General features: G+C 48.3%; 1 protein-coding gene across 2 annotated transcripts; it reads left to right on the top strand.

Moving 5' to 3' along the window:
* The first annotated feature begins 59 nt into the window (after positions 1–59).
* Positions 60–10996, top strand: Chchd4 (coiled-coil-helix-coiled-coil-helix domain containing 4). Of its 2 annotated transcripts, none has more exons than XM_003463200.5 (3): positions 60–219; positions 6422–6520; positions 9863–10996. In XM_003463200.5, exons 1-3 carry the CDS (start codon positions 198–200, stop codon positions 10162–10164), a joined length of 423 nt encoding a protein of 140 aa, XP_003463248.1. In that variant the 5' UTR covers positions 60–197; the 3' UTR covers positions 10165–10996. The 2 variants fall into 2 exon arrangements, with proteins under 2 accessions (XP_003463248.1, XP_023417898.1); XM_023562130.2 differs by lacking the exon at positions 60–219 and adding an exon at positions 780–963.
* Positions 10997–11788: the final 792 nt, after the last annotated feature.

The raw sequence follows: 11788 nt of genomic DNA on the forward strand, positions 1-11788 counted from the left end.
GCCTGCGCACTTCAGGGTTCCTGGGAAATGTAGTCCCTGTGGCTAAGAGCCGTCTCAGGCGCGCGGCCCGCTGGGAAGCGTAGTTTCCGGCAGGTGCGCGTCAGGCAGGCCTGAGGGCGGTGCTCGCATTTGAGAGCCGGCCTTTCGGAGCGAGGAGCTTTAGGTCGAGAGTGGGGGCGGGTTGCAACGCTGGCGCTATGTCCTACTGCCGACAGGAAGGTGAGTGGGCCGGGGGCTGGGATCTACGGGGAGCGGCGCGGGTGCCCAAGGTCGAGGCGGGCGCGGGCCCAGCCTCTCCATATAGTGTGCCGCGCGGTTTGTCGGAGGGGCTGCTGCCACGCACCACGTGCCCGAGCTCGGGAAGGTGGCACCCACGTGGTTCACGGTGACCCTACGGGTAGGACTCCGCGCCGTCTGCGTGGGTCCCGAGGCGATCCGAAGCTAGGGGAACCGCTAGTCGCGGTCCGGAGGCCGCAGGCAGAGGCGGCGACCCAGGCACCTCAGCCACGCTGTTTCCAGTCCCGCACAATCCGACCCTCGGGGGTACTGGAGGTCGGGCCTCTCGCCTGAGGGCACAAGAAGCACCTTTCCAGCAAAGAACAGGAATGGTCGATACTGGGAACCCAAACCCGCGAGGACTGAGCCTGGCAAAGCAGGGAGGCTGAGGCAGGAGGATCACGGCGAGTTCCAGGCCCGTTAGACTACATGGTGAGACTCTGCCTCAAAAATTGGCAAAAGAAAAAAAAAAAGGAAAAGATAACGAGAAACTGTAGAGAATTAGAACTAACCCGGAAAATATTTGATGCCGAGCCCAGAGAGGCAGGCGACCTACCCAAGGTCATTTATCCAGTCTGAGCACAGTTTAAAATATGGAACCTTTGTCCTGCTCCACAGCCGGCTTCTGAACACAAATGCTGTCTCTGTTGATATAGGGGAACCTACTCCCGTGCTACTGTATGTCCGGTATGAATTCGTGTTCTCTAAAATGAAAGAATGAATTTTAGGAACAACGGCGGTTGAGAGCAAAAATATTTACTGAGAGAACGAAAGCTTCTGTCTGAGAGACAGACAGAAGGAGTCCCAAGTGAACTGCCCAAGATTGTGTATTTTCTGGGGATCTTGAGAGTTTTTGCGGTGAGGTGGGTCTAAGGCAGGAAAAACTAGGAATTGGCAAGGCACATGGAAGTGAAGTGGGACAGAGCTATGGTTGACCAAAATGTTCAATTGTTGAAGAAAAATTAACTAAATTAGGGACAAACGGGGAAACGAGTCATGGAGCATTCTTTATGGATCAGTGACTCTTCCTATAGGGGGTTGGGATGGTGACTCCTGGCTTCTCAAGGTGAACCTTATCTAATACCTAACATACTTAGGGTTGTGGTTGCATTTGTTTTGCCTTCTGTCTTGAGATCTGGCCCACAGCAACAGGTGTGTATCTCCTCTAGTGCCACAAAACATTTGGTCTTCTGTGCTGGCTTCTTCGAGGACCTGGCCCTGTCTGACTGCCTACAATATTTCTGACTAGCTCAGCTGCCTGCAATACTGTGATCATTGTGTCTGGAGGGCCACACAGCTAACGGATGCCACAATTGGGAACCCTTGTGTCCCCACAGTTGAAACATTTTCTCTCATGTTCTGTTTTCTGTTTCTTCTGAGTTTACTCTTTAAGGCAGGAAATTCTGGGCTTTTAGGGTATAGAGGCTGAGCTGGTCAAACCACTTCTCTTGACTCACAGATCCATTTATTTTCTGGGGAAAGGAGGGTCTGGTAGCACTGTCTGACAGCATGACCTGGAGCTCCAACCTTTCCTGGTTCCTAGTTTGAGGGTGAGAATTGAAAGCAGCTCTCCATTAGGCCTTCCTTATACTCCCACCCCTCTCTTTCTCTGTTTATCTGCATTACCAGGGATTGAACCCAGAGAGTGCTGAGCAACAACTCCCAACCCCCTTTTTAAAATTTTCTTATTTTGAGATGATCTTACTAGCTGTCCTTGAACTTACAATCCTCCTGCCACAGCCTCCCCAAGTAACTGGGATCACAGCTGCATGCCTCTACTCTTGGCAGTTTTTTCTTTCTAATGCAGAGCCTATCCTGTCCTAGTCAGTCAATATATGTTTATTGAGTGTGTGATGAGTCAGCCACCAGGCATAGAATAGTGACCAAGGTGACACTTTCTTCGCCTTCCAGGCATGGTGGAAGAGATGGCATAAGAACTGGAAAGTTGCAGAGGGTCATTTCTTAGAACTGCTTCCTATCTTCTGATCATTGATAGAAACACGTCTTTCCTTCTAGCTTTGGCCATGGGGCTCCTGAGATGTCATTCATCCTTTGCTCCCTAAAATTTCTGAGCGGGGTCTTGCCCCAGGTGAAACCCTTCCTTAGCATCTCCTTGATGGAAATCTCACTCCCCACCAGGCTTCTCCATAGAGTTCCTGTGTTGTGTTCAGCTGTGACCCCCAAATCCCACACAGCTAGACTTAATGAGGGCTAAGCTAAACTTCTGCTGTTGTTTGCATTTTGTGCGTGCCCCCAAACCCGTGTGAAAGGTATGACCTCCAGGATGGCATCATCGGAAAGTCAGAGGAATGTCAGTTCCTGACATCCCCACCCAGCACTCCTCAGTGACCCAAAGCAGCATGTCCAATTGACCTTGTACTGAAATCTCCAAAACCTAAGATTAAGTCAACTTTTTGTTGACCATTATCTTAGGTACTTTGTTAGACAGTGACAAAAACTAACTTAAGCTGGGCATGGTGGCACATGCTTGTAATCTCAGCACTTACGAGGCTGAGGCAGGAGGATTGCTTTGAGTTCAAGGCTAGCTTAGGCTACAAAGTGAGTTCAAGGCCAGCCCGAACTGAATAGTGGAATCTTGTCTCAAAAGGATTAAAAGAAAAGAAAAGTAATCATGACTTCTAACATTCTCCTTAAGACTGTGGCGGAAAGCTGCTCATGCATTTTTCACAGACCACTGCTTCTCATGATCCCCTCCAGGTTAAGGGTTTTCCTAAGGACCAGAAGAGAATCTTGATCTCTGTGCCCAAACACTGGATAGATCTCTAAGAGCTCAGCAAGTATACACTCCATGGAATCTCCTTTGTACATTTAGAATTTCCTTCCTAAATACTGGGCTGCTGCATCTTTCAAGGCAGTTACATTCTAGACCTGAAAGCCTACACAGTTTTAGTGTTTTAAGAGTTTAACAAATCTAATTAAGTACCCCAAGTCCAACTCAGCCAGGCCAACTAAAGCAGCTTTGCTTCTGGCTGCTTGTCCTCACCGTAGCCACAATTCAGCTGGGAGTGAGGGATGTCCACAGGTATGGGGCACAAGATCTTGGATGCACTTGCAGGTAGAGTCCTGAATTTAGAGAGACTGAGCCATAGACCACTCAACAAAGAACAGAACCACAACAGTGTTTGGGAATAAGGGCCTCGGTTCTAACTGCTCAGCCTCTGGCTCCTGACCCATGCCAGGGATTTGGGGCAGAGAGTGACCTCCCTTGGGTTTCTGTCTCCACTTGGTGAGAGGGAGAGCTCAGTCTGTTCTCAGATGTTTTTCACTTCTCCAGCCTGTGGTTGGTGTTTCTGTTGTATCCTTGTCAGTCATGCCATTAAAAAGCAGAAACTCACCTCTTCTCTGATCTGCAAGGTAGAGAGCTGAGCCAGGTGGGCCACCTGAGTTTTGACTGATTTGCGCTGCAGCCTTGGGCTTTCACACCAATGCCACTAGGAGGAGCAAGTGTGAGGTAACTGTACACATCCTTCTGAGAGCGAGAATCACACCTCTGGGTTTTTGTTTTATCGTGGAAATGAAAACAAGATTTCTGTATTTTATTTCTCTAGAAAAATGCTTGAGCTACTTTATGAGAACAAGTCTGGCTGAGTAGTATATTAGTTGGCCTTCTTACAACTAGGGCTTTTACAGGTTTAGAAAAGCATATATCGGCACTGACTTTCATCATTTCTGCACCTGCTTCCTTCCTTTTATTCTGCTTTTGTGGTGCTGGCATGAAACCCAGGGCCTTGTGTACACTGGGCAGATCCTTTACCTAGACCCACACCCACAGCCCCTGTGCCTTCTTAAACCTTCCACAAAGAAAGGTCTGGTGGGACAGGTATGTGGGGCACCCGGTATGAGGTAGCACACTTGGATTCTTCTGGCCAAAGTTAGCTCCTGCCCTGTCCTTACCCACCATGCAACTTTGGGCTGTTTCTCATCTTGCACTGGGAGGACTAGATGAGCTCATGGATGTCTGATACACCTGGTAGAGGATGCGCCGCTGCTGGTCATCCTGCAGCCCAGAGTGAAAGTGCACTAAGATTGCTGTCCAGGACAGTGCCTGGTGGCAGGGACGTGGGCCTTCTCCGTGTTGTGCCAGGCCTCTGGGTCCTGACCTGCCTGTGAATCCCCACTCCACCCTTTGAAGCCCACAAGCATGCTGGACCTGCCAGAGAGCTCCATTCAGCTTTGGTTGGGCAAGGCCCAGTCTTTGTTTTTACAGGCTGCATCTGTTGATTTTGTTTAGCATCTGACACTTTGTAGTCTGCTTCCAGTGTTTTCTTCAACGTGTCTCCATTGCTGGCCCAGATGCTTCCCTAAGCCACACAGGATCATTGGTTTCTTGTAGATAACCTGAGAGAACTCAGCTCCAGCTGTAGCACTTTGGACATAGTTCAAGTCCTCATCTCTGCCTACTGAGGGTCCTGAAATCTCAGATCTCCCAGAGTCTGCTGAACAGTCAGGAGGGCTGTAGAATTTGTCCTTGTACTTTTTCCATAGGATTCGGGGATGATCCTCACCATTCACTCAGCAGACATTCACTTGGTTTTCAGTGTGCAAGAGGTGCTTGTTATCTACCCAATCAGTTGTCTTTGCACCTGTGCTAGAGAGATGTGGGCCACTGGATGTGGGCCAGTTGAGACTCCAGCCCTGGGCGAGCCCAGAGTCTAGGCTTAATGCTGGAGAGGGAGTACTGCTGTCCTCTCTCCTGTTTAGGCATCAGGTGAAGGGACCAGAGACTGACTTGCCTGCTCCACTGCTGGGGAGAGGGATGACCTGCCTTGTGAGTAGGGTACTGATGATGATGTGCCCCCTGCCATGATGGAAACAGCTGGCATTTCCATCATGGTGGTAGCTCATGGCCAGAGCATGCAGGAAGATGGGGGTGTGTGTACCTGCATGGCATCCATGGGAGGACAGTGAAGGACATGGCTTGGTGGGACCTGGCCACTTTTTTTTTTTTTTTTTTAATTTGCAGCTGCAATCTGTGGGTGAGGTGATGCTTACATTGTAAGATTTAGGTGAAACAAGGTATTGAATGCCCCACCCCAGTGTGATCGGTTCTGATGCCTTTTTCTGAGCTCATCCCTTCCCCCCATTAGAAGACATTATTGGTGTAAAGTGCATTTGGCTCCCACCTGTTTCCCTGGAGGCAGCCAAGTCAGAGGTTGAGGCTCTGGTCCTGGACAGGATACTGCACTCTGGCTTCTGGATATTCCTCACAGAGGTTGAGAACATCAGCCCTTCCATGACAGGCTCCCTGGCACCAGGCTGTGGCATGGCTGTGGCATTCCCCACTGCCATGATCCTTCCTTTTCCTGGAAGATCTTTACCCTGTCATCCCCAGAGCAGCTTCCTGGGCATCACCATCCTGGGCAGATGGTGCCATCATCCAATAGGCCTCTACACTGCTGTGTGCTTTCCTCTGCCCAGACCTCAGTCCTCCTGGAACTCTCCGTATTCAGACTCCTGTGGGTAAACCCCCAGGGTAAAAAAGCATACATTGTCTTAGAGGCTTTCTCCTACCCCATGGCACATTACAGGCACTAAGCACCCAGACTCTATTCTGCAAGGTCATCTGGTTTGCCGGTGATCACTGGGAAGGTGGTTAGTCTCATTGTACAGGAGAGAACCCACAGCTGGGGTGGTGTGGAGAGTAGGTGCCATGAGAACCCTTCGAAGGGGCTGCCTCCTCATTTCTTTCCTGGGGGCAGGGAGGTTGTCACTTTTATTTTCTTTCTAGTGCCGCCTGGCCTGGAACTCACAGTGTAGCCTAGTCTGGCTTCAAACTAACAGCAGTTCTCCTGCCTCAGCCTCCCAAGTGCTGGCATGCACCACCACACCCAGCTGCTAGTGCTTTCTTGATGAAGATGAGACCTGTCACAGTGGGGGACTGTCAGCAAACTGGGGTGATGCAGCTGCCTTTGGTGAATTGGAGCATTAACCCCTACCTGGAGGGTGCACCTGAAAGGCAGGATATACTGCCTCAGTGGAGTTTTTGTTCCAGCTCAAGCTCTTGGGGGAAGTGACTGCTGGGCCATTCTCCAGAGCCAGTGATACCACCCAGGGGAGCAACGATTGGTGGTTTGTGTGGCAGCTTTCAAGTGATGCATATCTCCCTCCACTCTCCAAACACTAGGGAAAGACCAGATAATATTTGTGACCAAAGAAGACCATGAGACTCCTAGCAGTGCAGAGCTGGTGGCCGATGACCCCAACGACCCATACGAAGAACATGGTGAGTGATGCGGGGCCTCCTGGGGACCCCAAGCCTTGACTTAGGGCAGGCTCAGTGTTGAGAATTATCTTCCGATCGCGTCCAGGGCAGCTTCCCTGACTCTGTGTCCATCTGTCCCTTGGGAAGGTGCTGGGCCTGTGTTGAGCCAGCAAGCAGCTTCTCCTCACTGAAGTTCTGCTCTTCTTTCTTGACTCTTCACACTAACTTAAACCATCTGGGTGTTCCCAGTGATTCAGTGTCAGGCAAGAGTGTCTGTGTTCTGGCAGTTATACGTAGGTCAGGGTATAGGGACCCATCTGCTAGTTACCAGACTGAATTGTACCACATCTGCCAAGTGTGAACACAGGCAGCTGTACCGCTTGTCCCTAAGATACCTGGGGTCTTTGCTGTCTCCTGGTCAGTGTTGCAACTAGTACTTGTCACAGAGATGGACAGTTTTCTAGCAGTAGGACTCTGCTGACCCAATCAGAGCTGCTGTACACACCTCCGTTAACAGCCAGCGTACCTTTGTCACTTGGGACTGAGACACCTCTAGAGATTACAGACCCTTGCCCCATCTCTATAAGGTGGGTGTGTGTGTGCGGTGTTCACCACAATCCATGTTTTGTTTTGTTTTTGTTTTTGTTTTTGTTTTTGTTTTTGTTTCTTCACAATCCATGTTTAATAAGCAGCGGTCAGTTCATCAGAACCATTCCTGATGCTGATACGGCTGAAAGAGCATCTATGCTCCTAGATGGGGTACTTCGATTGTTACCCTTCCTGTTCCACAGGTTAAAGGAAAGCCAGGCATGCATATATATAGTAGGACTAGGAATATCTACATTAAAATTTATTACAGTAAAAAACATATTGTTCATTCTTCGTCGGTAAACTTTCACCACTCTTATCCCTTTGTTCTTGATACTTTCTGGAGTAGTTCTGAGAGTTCCCTTTCACAAGTGTCTTTTGACTTTAAGTCAAAACTAAAGTGAATGCTGCTGCCTGGTACCACCCAGCAGAAATGCAGGCTGGTAAAAACACTACAGTGTGTCCTCATTTACCTAGCTCCACATCTGGTACCATGTGACTTCTCACTCCTTCTCAGAGTCAAAATGACCATGAAAAATGAATGTTTTGAATCAATTCAGGACATCAGGGAAGCCATGAAAGCACAGGTAAAGACCCCCAAGAAAGAGGACTTCAGAGCTGCTTCAGGAAGCAGCAAGGACTATAGTATCAAAGAATAGTGTTTTGAGGGAGATTCATTGTAGTGTGTTTTTTACTGTAACAAATTTTTTAAAAGATTTAAACACCCACTGTATTTTTCAGTCATACCTCATATCACCCTGTTGGGAAGAATAGAAAGTAGAGACATACCAAGTCTTAGTATTCCAAGAATGACCGCTGTAGGAATAATCTTTTGAATCAGTTCTTTCATAAAGAAAAATAAACCATATGTCAGTGTTATGGTTTATATCTGGATGTTCCCTTAAGGCTTCATTATGTCACGAGGGGTGGGCCTTTCAAAGGCAGCTGAATTTAGTGTTTGTGCTTGGTTCATTGTCTAGCACTGGGATTGGCGATGTGAGTGCTGCACCTGCCCTGGGCCAGGTATCTGGCATAGGACATTAGGGAGGGAAGGAGGTGTGCTTTTTTGCCCTTTTGCATTTGTCGCTTATAATATCTGCCACAGCCGCCATCAACGGCTGCCCCTCAGCCACACCACCCTGTCTTGGAACCAGCTGCGTATGGACTGAAACCTCCATAAACTGAGCTAAATAGACCTTTTCCTTCCTTAATTTTGAGAGTTGGGTATTTTGTCTCAGCCCTGAGAGAATAGTAATCTGGTCAGTTTTTATCCTCTGGCTGCCGTTAGATCCAAACTAGTTCAGCCTGTTTGTTAATCAATCAAGAGTCTGGATGCCTGCAGGAAAAATCAGGCTTTTTTTTATTTGTCTCTCAGTGGTTTTTAAAAATGTACCTCTGACCTTAATTTAGTTATTGAGGCTACCATGTGTGTGGATTTATATTGAGTCCCTACAGACCCAGGCTTTTAAGTGCCATTTTTTCCTAGGTAACTGCCTGTGCAGGTTGTTAGCAGATGTGCACCCCCAGGGGTAGCGTCCACATGGCTTTTCAGCATTGAAATTCCCAAGATTAAGGAGAGATGTGGGCCACAGAGTTGGGCTTTGGTAGTGCAGGAGGCCTGGCTTGGACCTGACGAAGCCTGGAAACTGCACACATAGACAATTAGTAGCATCCACAGCGGAAGGTGGTTGAAGATGGCTGGGATATAACTCCATGTACAAGAACCTGCTGTGTGGCTGTTGGTGGTATTCGTAATGAATGGCTCTAGAAAGTGCAGGGCCAGTTGGTATCTCCACTGTTAGCCCTTGATACCTAAGGACCGGTAGCTGCAGGTCCACTGAGCAGTGCAGCCTCTGGGGCTAGAATGGCGAGGTGGGGCTTGGCTGGGACTTGGGGCATTGGTGTGAGTGCCATGGCTGGCCATGTCCCTGGAAGCAACATGTGGAGTATTAGTGGGCCTTGTAAAGACTCTTTTGAAGAGTATTCTCTAAGAAACTTATATGAATCATATCTCTCTGACCCTCAATATTATGTTGATGTGAACAAAGTTCAAAAATAAGATAAAATTCAAAAGTAAGAGGCTTATGTAATACTAAAAATGAAAACCCATCTAAAATTTCACCTATATGCATTCTAACAGTGTAATCGGACTGAGTTTTTTGTTTGTTGCAGGGAAGGGTGGTGATTATGGTTCTGAGAGTCAGACCAAACGCCTTGTGCATCCTGGGCAAGTGCTCTGCCATGGAGCCACACCCCAGCTCTAATAATTTCTTGCCACAGAATGCCATCGCACCGCTCTGATAGCCATTAGTTTTTTGTCACACATCATGTCTTCAACAGCTAGCTTCCTGTGTGCTTGTGTATGAATTTGCCATTTCATTTTCACCTGTCCCCACTGCTGAGCTTCTAGTGTGGCTGCATGGGAAGGGCTCAAGGGCTATGGGACAGAGTTAGGACTGCAGTTCCTTCAGGTGTTGGCTTTCAGAGAACCCTGCTGACTGCCTTAACTTCTGGCTTCTAGGACATAAATGGCTTCTGGAGTTCTCATTACAACCTCCAGTGCTGGGAGGTGGTGCAGAGCTCAGTTCAACATTACTCCTGAAGAGCAGGGTGCACACCATCCTACAGGCTGAGAAAGGCCAGATTTGTGCTAGGCCTTTGAACCTGCTCCGGAACCAAGCTGGGTGCGGAGAGCAAGGCGCACCAGGTGCCAGGAGGACTGAACTAAACCTGAAGGGCACTTCTCACTTTTCCCATGCTGTCTTTCCTCCACAGGGTTGATACTGCCAAATGGAGATATCAACTGGAACTGCCCGTGCCTGGGGGGAATGGCCAGCGGCCCCTGTGGGGAACAATTTAAGTCGGCTTTTTCCTGCTTCCACTACAGCACAGAAGACATCAAGGGATCGGACTGTGTAGACCAGTTTCGGGCCATGCAGGAATGCATGCAGAAATACCCAGACCTGTATCCCCAAGAGGACGAGGAAGAGGAGGAGGAAGAGAAGCCAGCAGAACATGAAAAGGAAACGGCTCCCTCTAAAACCACTGCTTCCAAAGAAGAGGCGGCATCTAGTTAATGCAGGCCACTCTGCAGGCTTCCGTCCTCTCATTCCAGAGTGACATGGACCTTTTGCAAAATGCCTTTCCGTTGCTCTTCAAGAAATGTGTTTTCCTATGTTGGTCTGTGCACTGTAATGTATAAAATAATTTATTTTGATGATCAAGGTCTTGCCCCTTGACAGATACACTGAAAAGCAGAGCAGAGGGTGTGTGTGTATGTGTGTGTGTGTGAGTGTGTCCCCTGCATAAACCTGTCGGCCAGTGTCTCTGCCATTTTGGATTTCTCTGATTGGCCTGAATTTTGCCACTCCGAAATAATGTACTGAATATTCTCAGCAATCAAAAATTGTTACCCAGGGAATGTTTCTCATGAGTTGATTTGTTTTGGTCTGTAATATCATTTTTGTAGCTTTTATACCTCTTTAGGAAATTAAATAGAAGCAGCAGCATCTTCCTTCTGAAATGCTCTGTGGGGCCATTCCTCATAGAAGAGGCCAGGTGGGCAAGACCACTGTACCCTTGCGTGTGGGGTCCTGGACTCCATTCCTCATGTAATTTGGTTTCCATTCACCTTGCGCTTGGTTTTCTAGTGTGGAAAGTACAGATCTGGACCCTCTAATTCCTGTCCCTTTCTGTGTGAAAGGCAAGACTGCTTTTTGCTGTTCTTGTTTTGTTGTTTTGTTTTACTTTTCCAAGAGCCCTGGTTTAGGGTTCATATTCACACTGGCTCTCAGGCTGGTCAGATGTCGTGTTCTTAGATGTTGGGACCTGATTATTACCAGTGTAGCAGCCAAGAGAGGAAACTGTGAATTCAGTAACTCAATTAAAAGAAAGGTGATTTCTACTTGACTTGAATGTCTTTTTTTTTTTTTTTTAATTAGGCTTCGTTCTTTTGCAGTACTGAGGGTCAAGCCCAGAGCCTTTACCTTCAGTGGCCCGCTGTTTTCAGGTGCTTTCCCATCAGTGGCCTTGCCAGCAGTCTGCTTGATACCAAGGGGAAGGCTTAGGTTGCAGCTGCAGAAAAGAACGGAACTCTCGTGATGAATGCCTTTGCCTCTCTGGGCCTGTGATGTTTTTGTCCCAGTCCTGGTGGATCAAACCCTTGGAGTGCTCTGCACCTCACCCAAAGCCTCTTCACAACTTTGAGACATGGTCTCATGGAGTTGTCCATGTAGGATTCAAACTTGCAACCTTGTCATTGTGTGCCTCTACACCCAGCTGTGGATAAGATGTTTGTTTGTTTGTTTGTTTGTTTAAGACAGAGTCTTGCTATGTCGTTCAGGCTAGCCTCAGACTAACTTTGTAACCCAGACTGGACTCAGCAATCCTGCTGCCTTAGCCTCCTGAGTGCTGGGATTACGAGTGTGTGCCTCCATGCCCAGCTTGGAAAAAAAACACTTGAAACCGGCCCATCAGGAGCCTCGCTCCATCCCATTTGTATTCTCTTCATTTATGTAGTAGAAAAAGCTACTAAACTGTTGGCACCTACTAAATCATCCCTCACTGTGACTCCTCACTGCCACCCCTGCTGGATAGGATTCCCGCCATACGAGCTGCTCTGATGCTGTCAGCCTGGAGTTGGGTCAGCCCCACACATCGTAGGCCATTGCAGCTGCGCTGCCAAGAACCAGGCATACATTG

This window comes from Cavia porcellus, unplaced genomic scaffold (assembly GCF_034190915.1).
Source record: "Cavia porcellus strain 051 isolate PalLab524CR breed Dunkin Hartley unplaced genomic scaffold, mCavPor4.1 scaffold_27, whole genome shotgun sequence".
Taxonomy (NCBI): domain Eukaryota; kingdom Metazoa; phylum Chordata; class Mammalia; order Rodentia; family Caviidae; genus Cavia; species Cavia porcellus.